Genomic DNA, 12,491 nt, shown 5'->3' on the forward strand with positions numbered 1-12,491 from the left:
AAAATTAATTAAAGCTAAAACTTCTAGACTAAAATGAAAACAGAAAATATAAAAACAAAAGCAATTATGGCATAAATAAATACTATCATTGTACATAAATAACACTTAATTATCGATGCACATCTGTCAAACTCTTACTGACCTCGTCCATGGACTTCTTACAGTCGTCATCATCATCATCTTCATCCTCGTCTTCCTCAGCCTCCACCTCTGCAGGCGCTAAACCACACAAATACAATTATAAATCCCAAAGCAAACATGCGCATCTAAAGCAGACGGCGGAGAGTCCGTTCTGTCATCGCCAATATTGTGTGTGTGTGTGTGTGTGTGTGTGTGTGTGTGGCTTTAAGATGTGAAGACTTAATCAGTGAGTCTGAGACACACCAGACCTTCACGACCTGCTGGTTTAAAGGGATAGTTCATGCTCAACTCAAAATCCACTCATCATTTACTCAGGAACTATTTAAGTTTACATAAAACACCATGTGTTCCAGTGAAAGAATTTCTACAGGTTTGCAACACCAGTCAAATATTTGGTTGAAATAAGAGTTTTGGAAGAAGTCTCTTCTGCTCACTGAGGCTGCATGTATTTGAGCACAAACACAGTAAAAACTGTAATATTGGGAAATATTTTTAGAATTCAAAATAGCCGTTTTCTATATAAATATATATTAAACTGTAATGTATTCCTGTGATCAAAGCTGAATTTTCAGCATCATTACTCCAGTCTTCAGTGTCACATGATCCTTCAGAAATCATTCTAATATGATGATTTGATGCTCAAGAAACATGTCTCAGTATTATCAATGTTGAAAACAGTTGTGCTGATTCATATTTGTTTCCAAAACATGATACACTACCATATTTAAAGTAAAATTAAAATTAAAATAAAAACATAAAAGAACACTTTTATTCAGCGAGGACGCATTAAATTGATAAAAAGTGACAGTAAAGACATTTATAATGTTACAAAAGATTCTAATGCTGTTCTTTTGAACTTTCTATTCAATAAAGGATCCTGAAAGAAAAAATGCATCACAATTTCCACAAAAAATTTAAACATAAAAAAAAAAAAAATCCTCATATTAGAATGATCATGTGACACTGAAGACTGGAGTAATGATGCTGAAAATTCAGCTTTGATCACAGGAATAAATTACACTTTACTATATATATATATATTCACATAGAAAACAGCAAATTTGAATAAAAAAAAATATTTTACAATATTACTGTTTTACTGTATTTGTGATTGAATAAATGCAGCTGTGGTGAGCAGAAGAGGTGACGGGTCCTTTGACAGGTGTATTCCTCTACCGATGCGTTCTTAAGCTTTATTTGGTTCTGAGATGATCATGCGCTCATAGCTCTCTGCTTCTGAAAGGCAGTGTGGTCGTGAACGAGTGGAGCTCAGCGTGATTTCAGACGTGCGTTCAGGTTCAGGTCTCTGCAGGAATCCACACCCAGCTGTTCAACATCTGCTTTCTGCATGAATGCTGTCTGGATTCAACCTTTACAAACCTCTGGCATCCATCAGCGGCTCCGACGCCTCTGTCAGACATGAACACACACGTCTCTGACCTGCGGAGGGTCTGTCAGAAATGAACACACACGTCTCTGACCAGCGGAGGTCTGAAATGTCAGACGCTTGACTCTCCACATGAGGCTGAACACAGAGACCGGCTCACGGCGGACCTAATCGAGCTGATGACGACTTACTGACGTTTACTGGGCTTTCTTTCTTTCTTTCCTTTCACTAAAGATAGATGTGTGACATATCAAGGGTTTGCATTTCACTTAAGAGAACTTTCAAATAAGAAGGTTGAATAAACGACATGCTGTTACACACGTCAGATGTCGTATTCACTTACTTGGATCCAGTTATAGACTTACTGGTGTCTGTGTTTTTACTTCCAAAGCATTATTGTTCAAAATCAATCAATCCATTATCAAACAGTTAATATACCAAACGAACCAAGCTATTATATTATATTATATTATATTATATTATATTATATTATATTATATTATATTATATTATATTATTTAGAAATTACTAAAATAATTATATAAATAAAACAATAATGTAAAAATAATATAATAATGTTTTAAATATTATATAATAATAGAAAATTATAATTTATCAGCATACAAGCACAAAAAAAAAAAAAAAGCACGTAAAAGTCCTGGCAGAAAGCGATGCATAAGGATGTAGTGTAACGACGCCCAGTTCCAGGAATGCACTAATATTGTGTTGGTAGAACCAGTTTGCAACAATTATTAGTTAACACTTCGGAAAAAATTATAATTCGTCGTTACACTACATCCTTATGCATCGCTTTCTGCCAGGACTTTTACGTGCTTTTCCCAAACCACTGAAGTGATGTCGACGTCTGGGTTAGCGGTAGCATGAGCCGTCAGGCAAGTGTTATTTAAATAAACTCCTGATGTACTTACAAACTTTCCAATGCCTCGTTTTATGAGTACAGAACCTATTTGTACTACTGTAGAAGTTTGGTACCATTCTGGGCATTATTAGTGGGGTAATTTACCAGATACATCATAGGATCCATTAGTGCCTGCACTAAACCATTCGGCTGATATCTCTAAATGTGACCCTGGACCACAAAACCGGTCACATGGGTCAATTTTATGAAACTGAGATGTATAGATCATCTGAAAGCTGAATAAATAAGCTTTCCATTGGTGTATGGTTTGTTAGGATATGACAATATTTGGTCGAGATACTGTACAACTATTGAACATCTGGAATCTGAGGATGCAAAAAAATCGAAACATTGAGAAAATCTCCTTTAAAGTTGATCATTTAAGTTCACGATTGTGCAGCATTCACTCACACAAATAAATGTTTTATATATTTACGGTAGGGCATTTACTAAATATCTTCATGGAACATGATCTTTACTTAATATCCTAATTATTTTTGGCATAAAAGAAAAATCCATAATTTTGACCCATATAATGTATTGTTGGCTATTGCCACAGTTATACCCGTGCGACTCGAGACTGGTGACGTGATCCAGGGTCACAAATAAGCTCTAACTTGAATAATGTTCGACCAAGGGATAAAAGGCTTCTGGGGGGTGTTTGGCTTCTGGGGAGGTCATGGTGCAAAGGAACCTTGGCTGATTTTACTCCGAACCATCCATTTAAACTAGCAGAAGTGGATTTGGACACGCCCTAAGTGCACAAGATTTGAAGGTAAAACGATGTGTAACATGAGCAGTACCTGCAGGTCCAGCACTGGGTGACGACGGCTCAAACACGCTGGACGAGTCGCTGTTGGTGTTGGACACTTGCTCGGACAGCTTCTTCTTCGTGCTCCCGTCGGACGGTTTCGGGTGAGATTTCTTGTTCTTGATGAGGATCTTTCCCATCAGCTCTTGAGGGCTTGGCAGAGGAACTCCTGATTCCAGCTGAGACAGAATTTCTCATGAGAACATTGTCTCGACTGCATAAAGAGCACCAGTGGATGTGGGAGGGATGAACTTACGGGATATTTCTCAAGCGGCTCGGTCAAAAGAGCGTCCCCGAATATCGATCTGCAATATTCGGCCATTTTGGCTTGCTGTTTGGGGCTGCGATTCAAGATCAACAAAATTAGAGCTGTCATAAAACAACCATCACAACAACGTTTGCATGCATCTCATTCCGGGGAAACTACGAGTCGTCCTTCTGAGACTGCTATGAAATTCCCAGACTGCGAAACACATCATGTCATCTTTGATTTTCAGAAAATAAAGCCGCCACATCTCAAACAATGATGACTGAAAACAAATTATGCATTTCAGAGACGGTTATAATCGCTGTCCTCCGTGTTGCCATAGTTGCAGGCGCTACGGGACGAGAGTATCAGAGGAACGTGTGTGTGTGTGTGTTCACTTACGAGTCCACATGATTCTCGAAGGACAGGATGACAGGGAAAGGAGACGTTTTAAAAGCGCACTCCGCTATGGCTTCGATCACTTCCTGCAAAACAAGAACACATTGAACTGAATTTAAATGTGTAAATATTTAGATATAGTGCAATAGCTTTATTTATAGTGATTATTTCTAATATTTTATTGCACTTATAACAGTGAATGCTATGCACACAGACTTTTTATTATTGTACTTTCTATTGTATTATTTTAATTTAATACTGTGAAGCTGCTTTGATACAATCTGTATTGTGAAAAGCGCTATACAAATAAACTTGACTTGACTTGACTTGACTTTCTATATCACTTGTTATATATGTTATTATACACTTTGTCTGTCTATCTAGCTCTCTCTCTCTCTCTCTCTATAAATATATATATATATAATGAAATGTATAATAAAATAGAAAAAAATAAATAGAAAACAAAAATTAGGTTAATAATAAAGCTCAAATAAAAAACTAATTAATTAATACATATTCACATTAATCAATTAATATATAAATTAATTAATACATAAAATATAGAATATATATATGTATATATATATATATATAAAATATAGAGTAATACATTAAAATGAAAATAAAAACTAAATAAATAATGAATTACTAATTATTAAAATCAATTAGCTTTAATAAAATTTAACAAGACCTAACTTCTGCACACACACTTAGCATTGATTGTGTATCAGTCAGTGAAAAAATGTTATTTTTAACAGAAACCAAGGTAAGCACCACTTAACTGCAGACCCTGATGAAAAGCAGTGTGGAAACTCAAGACTGACCCCAGGCTCTCGTGTGTGTGTGTGTGTGTGTGTGTGTGTGTGTGTGTGTGTGTGAGTGTGTGTGTTGGGCTGCGGTCACCTTGAAGCAGATTTCCGAGGTCATGGTGAACCCGTGTGTGATGACGGGCTCCTCCTCCGCTGTTCGGCCCTTCCAGCAGTCGAGCTCCACACACCGACAACCAGACAGAAGAGTCTGACGATACATCTCCACTGAGGAGTTCCCCGCGAGCTGACCCGCTGACCACACACACACACAATAGATGTAATGGTTTTTATACTGTACAAACTGTAGATTCTCTCTCTAAACCTACCCATCACACACACACACTAACCCGACCTCTAAACCTACCCATCACACACACACACACACTAACCCGACCTCTAAACCTACCCATCACACACACACACACTAACCCGACCTCTAAACCTACCCATCACACACACACACACACTAACCCAACCTCTAAACCTACCCATCACACACACACACACTAACCCAACCTCTAAACCTACCCATCACACACACACACACACACACACACGCACACACACTCATTCACTAACCCGACCATCACACACACACACACACACACACACACACACACACACACACACACACACACACACACACACACACACACACACACACTCACTAACCAGACCCCTGAACCTACCCATCACACACACACACACACACACACACACACACACACACACACACACACACACACACACACACACACACACACTCACTAACCAGACCCCTGAACCTACCCATCACACACACACACACACACACACACACACACACACACACACACACACACACACACACTAACCCGACCCCTAAACCTACCCATCACACACACACACACACACACACACACACACACTCACTAACCAGACCCCTGAACCTACCCATCACACACACACACACACACACTCACTAACCCGAGCCCTAAACCTACCCATCACACACACACACACTCACTAAATCTGACTGACTGACTCACTGACTCACTCACTGACTCACTCCCTCACTGACTCACTCACTCACTCACTCACTCACTCACTCACTGACTCACTCATTGACTCGCTCACTCACTGACTCACTCACTCACTGACGCACTGACTCGCTCACTCACTGACACACTGACTCACTCACTCACTCACTCACTCGCTCACTCACTCACTGACTTACTGACTCACTGACTCACTGACTCGCTCACTCACTGACTCACTCATTCACTGACTCACTGACTCGCTCACTCACTCACTCACTGACTCGCTCACTCAATGACTCGCTCACTCACTGACTCACTCACTGACTCACTGACTAGCTCACTCACTGACTCACTCACTCACTGACTCACTCATTCACTGACTCACTGACTCGCTCACTCACTCACTCACTCACTCACTCACTGACTCACTCACTGACTCACTCACTCACTCACTGACTCACTCACTGACTCACTCACTCACTCATTCACTGACTCACTGACTCACTGTCTCACTCACTGTCTCACTTACTCACTCACTCACTCACTGACTCACTCACTGTCTCACTCACTGTCTCACTCACTGTCTCACTTACTCACTCACTCACTCACTCACTGACTCACTCACTGTCTCACTCACTGTCTCACTCACTGTCTAACTTACTCACTCACTCACTCACTCACTCACTCACTCACTCACTCACTCACTCACTGACTCACTCACTCACTCACTGACTCACTCACTGACTCACTCACTCACTCACTCACTCATTCACTGACTCACTCACTGACTCACTCACTCACTCACTCACTGACTCACTCACTGACTCACTCACTCACTCACTCACTCACTCACTGTCTCACTCACTGTCTCACTCACTGACTCACTGACTCACTCACTGACTCACTCACTCACTGACTCACTCACTCACTCACTCACTGACTCATTGACTCGCACACTCACTGACTCACTCACTCACTGACTCACTGACTCGCTCACTCACTGACTCACTGACTCACTCACTCACTCACTCACTCACTCACTCACTCACTCACTGACTTACTGACTCACTGACTCGCTCACTCACTGACTCACTCATTCACTGACTCACTGACTCGCTCACTCACTCACTCACTCACTCACTCACTGACTCACTCACTGTCTCACTCACTGTCTCACTTACTCACTCACTCACTCACTCACTCGTCTGGTTAGTTATCTTCATGGGGACTCTCCATTGGCATAATGGTTTTTATACTGTACAAACTGTATATTCTCTCCTCTTACATTAACCCGACTCCTAAACACACCCATCATACAAAATGTTCCGCAATTTTATATTTTCACTCCCACACACACACACACACACACACACACACACACACACACACACACACACACACACACACACACACACACACACACACACACACACACACTCACTCCCACAAACCTCAAACCTCATCAAATGCTGGGAAGAACATTGACTTAATGCAGAAACTTATATGCACTCAAACATCTACTTTGCTTGACCCGTATGAACTGCGTTATGATATCTTCATGGGCTTTTTTTTGTGGGCTTTTTTTAACTTGACTCCTCATGCTTTTTATGGAAGAAAAAAAACCTAAACAGTATATCAGCTATATTAGCTTGGAACAACATAAAGGTAAAAAAGCAGAAGATCTCTGTGTGAGTTGTGTCACGTCGAGGAGTGTGTTCTCCAGCAGATCTGCACTCTGAGCTTTAGATTGATACATTAGCAGGACATTCACTGTAATTGCATTTATAATTCATTTCTGTGTGGTTTTTGAGGCCTAGCTGAACATGCGCCGTATTCTCAGCTCTCTCCTGATAATTGGCTCTTACGTGATGTAATGCACTTTCCCGTAAGTAGGCTTAAATGTAAATGTACTAATTTGTGCAAAACATTGCCAAATGAGGAAATATTATGATAGAGTTCTCAAGGCAGCTCTTCTTCTGTGCAATTTATATTATTCATAGAATGTTTCGATCAGTCAGTCTCAAATGTCTATTATGAATTTTTGCAACTTTATTTATTAATGAATTGAGTTCGGTATCATTTCTTGCATATATTTGCATATTGCGCGTGCATGCGATGTGTTTGACGTGAGTATGGTGAGTACCTGTGAGGTAGGTGTTGTGGGAGGAGTTGATGAAGTACTGGGAGAGTGGGAAGGTCATGTCTTCACTCTGGTCCAGTTTTTCGGCAGGAATGACGCTGTTCTCTTGACTGATCAGATATCTGGAGAAGCCCTCCACGGAGATCTGCCCTGTTACACAGATATCACAACACATCACAACACGAGGAGCATGCTTGCGTGCAATTTAAATCATATTTGTGGATAACACTTTATTTTACAATGTCCTTGTTACACATGTTACATGTACTTACCATAGTTATAACAGTAAATTATGCATAATTACATGCAACTAACCCTCAACCAAGCCCTAATGCTACCCTAACCCTATAGTAAGTACATATTCTCAATTAATAATACTCAGTACTTAAATATACAATAGACCCTGGATATCAGTAGCCAACAATACATTGTATGGGCCAAATTTCGATTTTTCTTTTATGCTAAAAATCATTAGGATATTAAGTAAAGATCATGTTCCATGAAGATATTTAGTAAATTTCCTACCGTAAATATATCAAACATTTATTTGTGTGAGTGAATGCAGCACAATCGTGAACATAAATGATCAACTTTAAAGGAGATTTTCTCAATGTTTCGATTTTTTTGCACCCTCAGATTCCAGATTTTCAATAGTTGTATCTCAGACAAATATTGTCCTATCCTAACACACCATACATCAATGGAAAGCTTATTTATTCAGTTTTCAGATGGTGTATAAATCTCAATTTCACAAAATTGACCCATGTGACTGGTTTTGTGGTCCAGGGTCACATATGTTGTTCAAGAAACATCTCTGATTATTATCAATTTTGAAAACAGTTGTGATTCATTTTCTTTTAGGATTCTTTGATGGATAAAACATTCAAAATAACATTTATATGACGGAATTCTTACGGAACAGTCACTTTTAAACAATTTAATAAAGAAAAAAAAAGCTTCTGAGCGGTCGTGTAGTTTTCCGGCGGGATCATTATGGCACCAAAGTGACTAAATAAAGACGGCATTGTGTTCTGTTCACCTTCATCTGCGAGCAACAGAGGCTCTTTCACCTCGGAAAATTATCCCTCTCTTTCGCACCTAAACTAACAACTTGTCTCATCGAGTAAATTAGCACTGCAACTGCAAACAGACTTCAAATTAAAGTGGAGCCGGAAGATCAGTGTTCCCTGAACAGCGCTCGAGCTCGGAGAGAAGGCACTGGGGGGACGAGCGTCCTCTGAGACTAATTCTCATCAGCAGTTTACATTCATTAAGCTCATTCTTTGCAGAGCTCCAAAGGTAATTAACCGTGGCCCTTTTTTCCCGGCTGGAAGACACTGTTCGGGATCGTGATCGGGATCTGTCACTCCAAAGCAAACAACCTTTGATTTGCACACCGAAATAACACGAACCACCTTCGCTGTCTCCAAAGGGGAGTCGAGCGCTTTCTAAAGACTACAATTACCGCACACTGCTGAACTTCTGCAATTGTCTTGTCGAGTTAAATGGAGAACGAACGAACAGGAACGAGATAAGAATGTGAATTGCATCTGTTGTCACGGTCCTGCATCCTAAGGTGCTTTTCTGCTCGCCGAGATGTCTAGTTTCGAGATTTTAGAGAGGGTATTTACACTGGATTGGTCAGGCTGGAAGACTAGACGCTGTTATGTTAAGAGTTGAGCAAAAATCAGTTCGCTAGTGGAAAATCTGTCTAACTTTTCATTCTCCAAATGTGCCAAAAGAAGATTTTATGCAAGTGACTTTAAAAAAAAATCTGGTTGATTGACTCGAGATTATGCTTTTTTTAGCAAAGTAAAAAAAAGTCTTTTAGTGTAATTGTACAAATCCCCAAGTCTTTTTATTGTAAAAAAAAAAAAAAAAAAATCAGATTTTTATTAAGTAAATGTATGAAATGTATGTATTTCATTAAGTATGAAGCAGCTTCGGTTTACATGATTATTCATATATAATTTTATAGTAAAATCATGTTCTAATGTGAGTCTCAAATATGATCATCAGGCTTTTGAGGAAGGTTTATTTGTTCATCTCTCAATCATAACTGTATCGCATTGCATTATGTTTTAAAACTACAGAGATTTGATCATAAAACTAAGCATTTAAATATCATCTTACTAAGACATTATTGACAGATATAGAGTGATGCCTGATATTTATATGCATTTTATGTTAGTATCTGTTACACTGTAATAAAGATCTCATTGATTTACATTACAAGCATCAGAATTTCATCTCACTTTTGGTTCAAATAAATATCAGCATTCATATTTTTTGCTAAAAAATACATTTGAGCAGTTTTCCCCTCCATATTCTCACTATATTAAACAATATGAGCCATAAAAGCCTGATGTTTCAAATATGATGCTCAACAAAACATATGCACACTTTTTTTTAAAGATTTTCTTTCTTTCTAAGCTCCATTTCAAAACACCAGATTTATCTGATCATTATTTCATATGTATAGATGATGGTTTATGCAACTGGTCCCAGATGAAACAGCTAAGACCAGCAAACCTTTTTTTTTAAAGAAAAGAAGCATGATTTTCTATCGAACGACGAACGTCTCTCGGACACAATGTAATCCTGCCACCGCAGACCATTCCCCCGTTTACAACCCCGTCGTTCTTCCAAATCCACAATCAATACTATGCAAATATCAGCGTCTCGTGTGTCCGGCGTGGGCGTTGGACTGTCCGCCGCCTGTCTGTGAGATTACACTGAGAAAATAGAGTCGTAATCTGTATGACAGCGGCGTGTCGTGGCAGAACCGCGAGCTAAAGAGCCTCATGATCATCCTCATCTATCGCCATCACCGGCTGATCAATCTCCTGTCACGGACCCGAGCTCCAGTTCGCCCGTGGAGCCTTGTGCTCGCACAGATATAAATAAACCGGCGCGACTGCATCTCGGGAGTTATTGTTGCTATGGTAATGAAAAGTGGAGAACGGGATGGAGGTTTTGTTTTCTTTCCAATGGAATAAATATAAGAAAACTCAAAAACTCAAGTGCACTTCTTTGCTGTCTACCTCCTACATAGGCAACATCCAGACTGACAGACAGATCCCTATGAGTTACATAAATACATCCTGCACAAAAAAGTTTGGAAATTGTATTAATTATACTTTTCAGTTTAGAATGAATATGTATATGAATTATTTGTATTAGTACATTAATCAGTGTATTGATATACTTATTATACAATATACTTATTGAGGCTGTCAAATCGATTAATCGCGATTAATCACATCTAAAATTAAGGTTTGCGTTTATGTAATATAATATATTATATATATCACACACACACACACACACTATATAAACACAAACTTTTATGTTAGGTGCGATTAATCGCGATTGATCGATTTGATAGCATTAATACTTATCCTAATATAAATAATAAATGTGCAAATAATATGCGTATTAATTAGCATATTAAATGAGTGAATTTACATCTAAGGCAACATCTAAATTGAAACAGATCTTTATAAATGAGAGATTTACAAAATATAAGCATACAAAAAATACACAATTTTTAATAACTAGCTATTCATTTGAGTTTAGCATTAATTAGTACATTAGTTTTAGTATATGAATTAGTATATTTATATACTAATTACATGCATAATATACTAAAACTAATTAATAAGCATATTAAATCAGTGAATTTACAGTTGCCTTATACAGACAATAACTCGACTGAAACAGATCATTAAAAATGTGAGATTGTTTAATTAATATTCATGAGCCCGTGTGCTGATTCGCTGACAAAAAGCAAATCTCCAGAGGAGGGAAAAGACGTAAACAAAGAGATGAATGACTGAGAATATCTGATGAAAATGTACATTTTTATATTTGGTTGTTGCTATAATGTTTCAGGCCTGATTACTAAACATTTTAATGACAAAAAGTAAAGTTGTAACTGTTTTTAGGCCTCCTAACGCTTCCTGATGTGAGTGTATCAGGCATTAAAAACTGACGGGATTTATAAGGTGTCTCTTTTCCAGCGCTCCGGGTTAAATCCCGAGGTATTCGCTGTTTGAAGTGACAGACAACACTGAAAAACACTGTTTAATGTGGCTGTCAATCAACAAGTTGGGTGGAAAAACTAATGAGGGATTATATTTCATATTAGTATGATGACAGGAACTGACGGCGTTCTGTTAGAAAGCCCTCATCAAACCTCATGGGAACGCAGGGCCGAAACCTCCCACAGAATCATCAGAGATAATCAATTACACTCCAGCTGTCTATCAGCGATCGATACATAAACTGAGCTAATTCTCGACTGATCGCCGGGGATGATGGGATACTGAGGAAACCTGATCCTGATTAAAACATTTACTGACGGCAAAGTTCACTCCCAAAATAAAGGAAGATTTTCAGTGAATAATGACTACATTTGGGTCTTTTTCTCACAGAATGCGTCATGTGACTTCAGAGGATTTAGGATAGCGAATGAGTCATATGAACTTCTGTTATGGTGTTATGAATGATGAATCTAAATGAAATCATCTGAGATGCGGCTCAGTGCGATTTAATTGAATAAATATATCGGTTTTGGAGTGGAGCGCGGCACTGTGTTCATTTACTACATCAGTTAA

At 38.7% G+C, this 12,491-nt stretch overlaps 1 protein-coding gene across 3 annotated transcripts in view; it reads right to left on the minus strand.

Moving 5' to 3' along the window:
• Window positions 1-12,491, minus strand: part of plcb1 (phospholipase C beta 1) — an 83,939-nt gene that overhangs the window by 24,149 nt on the left and 47,299 nt on the right. For all 3 annotated transcript variants that reach the window (XR_014199323.1, XM_082143724.1, XM_082143725.1), the window contains exons 10-15: window positions 7,876-8,022; window positions 4,808-4,965; window positions 3,908-3,990; window positions 3,515-3,599; window positions 3,251-3,437; window positions 143-219 (exon numbers count right to left, since the gene is read on the minus strand). Coding sequence is in view for 2 of the 3 variants with exons in the window: in XM_082143724.1 (XP_081999850.1) it covers window positions 143-219; window positions 3,251-3,437; window positions 3,515-3,599; window positions 3,908-3,990; window positions 4,808-4,965; window positions 7,876-8,022 (737 nt within the window). In the remaining variant the exon portion in view is untranslated. The remainder of the gene's footprint in view (window positions 1-142; window positions 220-3,250; window positions 3,438-3,514; window positions 3,600-3,907; window positions 3,991-4,807; window positions 4,966-7,875; window positions 8,023-12,491) is intronic.

This window comes from Leuciscus leuciscus (genome assembly GCF_965113295.1).
Source record: "Leuciscus leuciscus genome assembly, chromosome: 17".
Taxonomy (NCBI): Eukaryota; Metazoa; Chordata; class Actinopteri; order Cypriniformes; family Leuciscidae; genus Leuciscus; species Leuciscus leuciscus.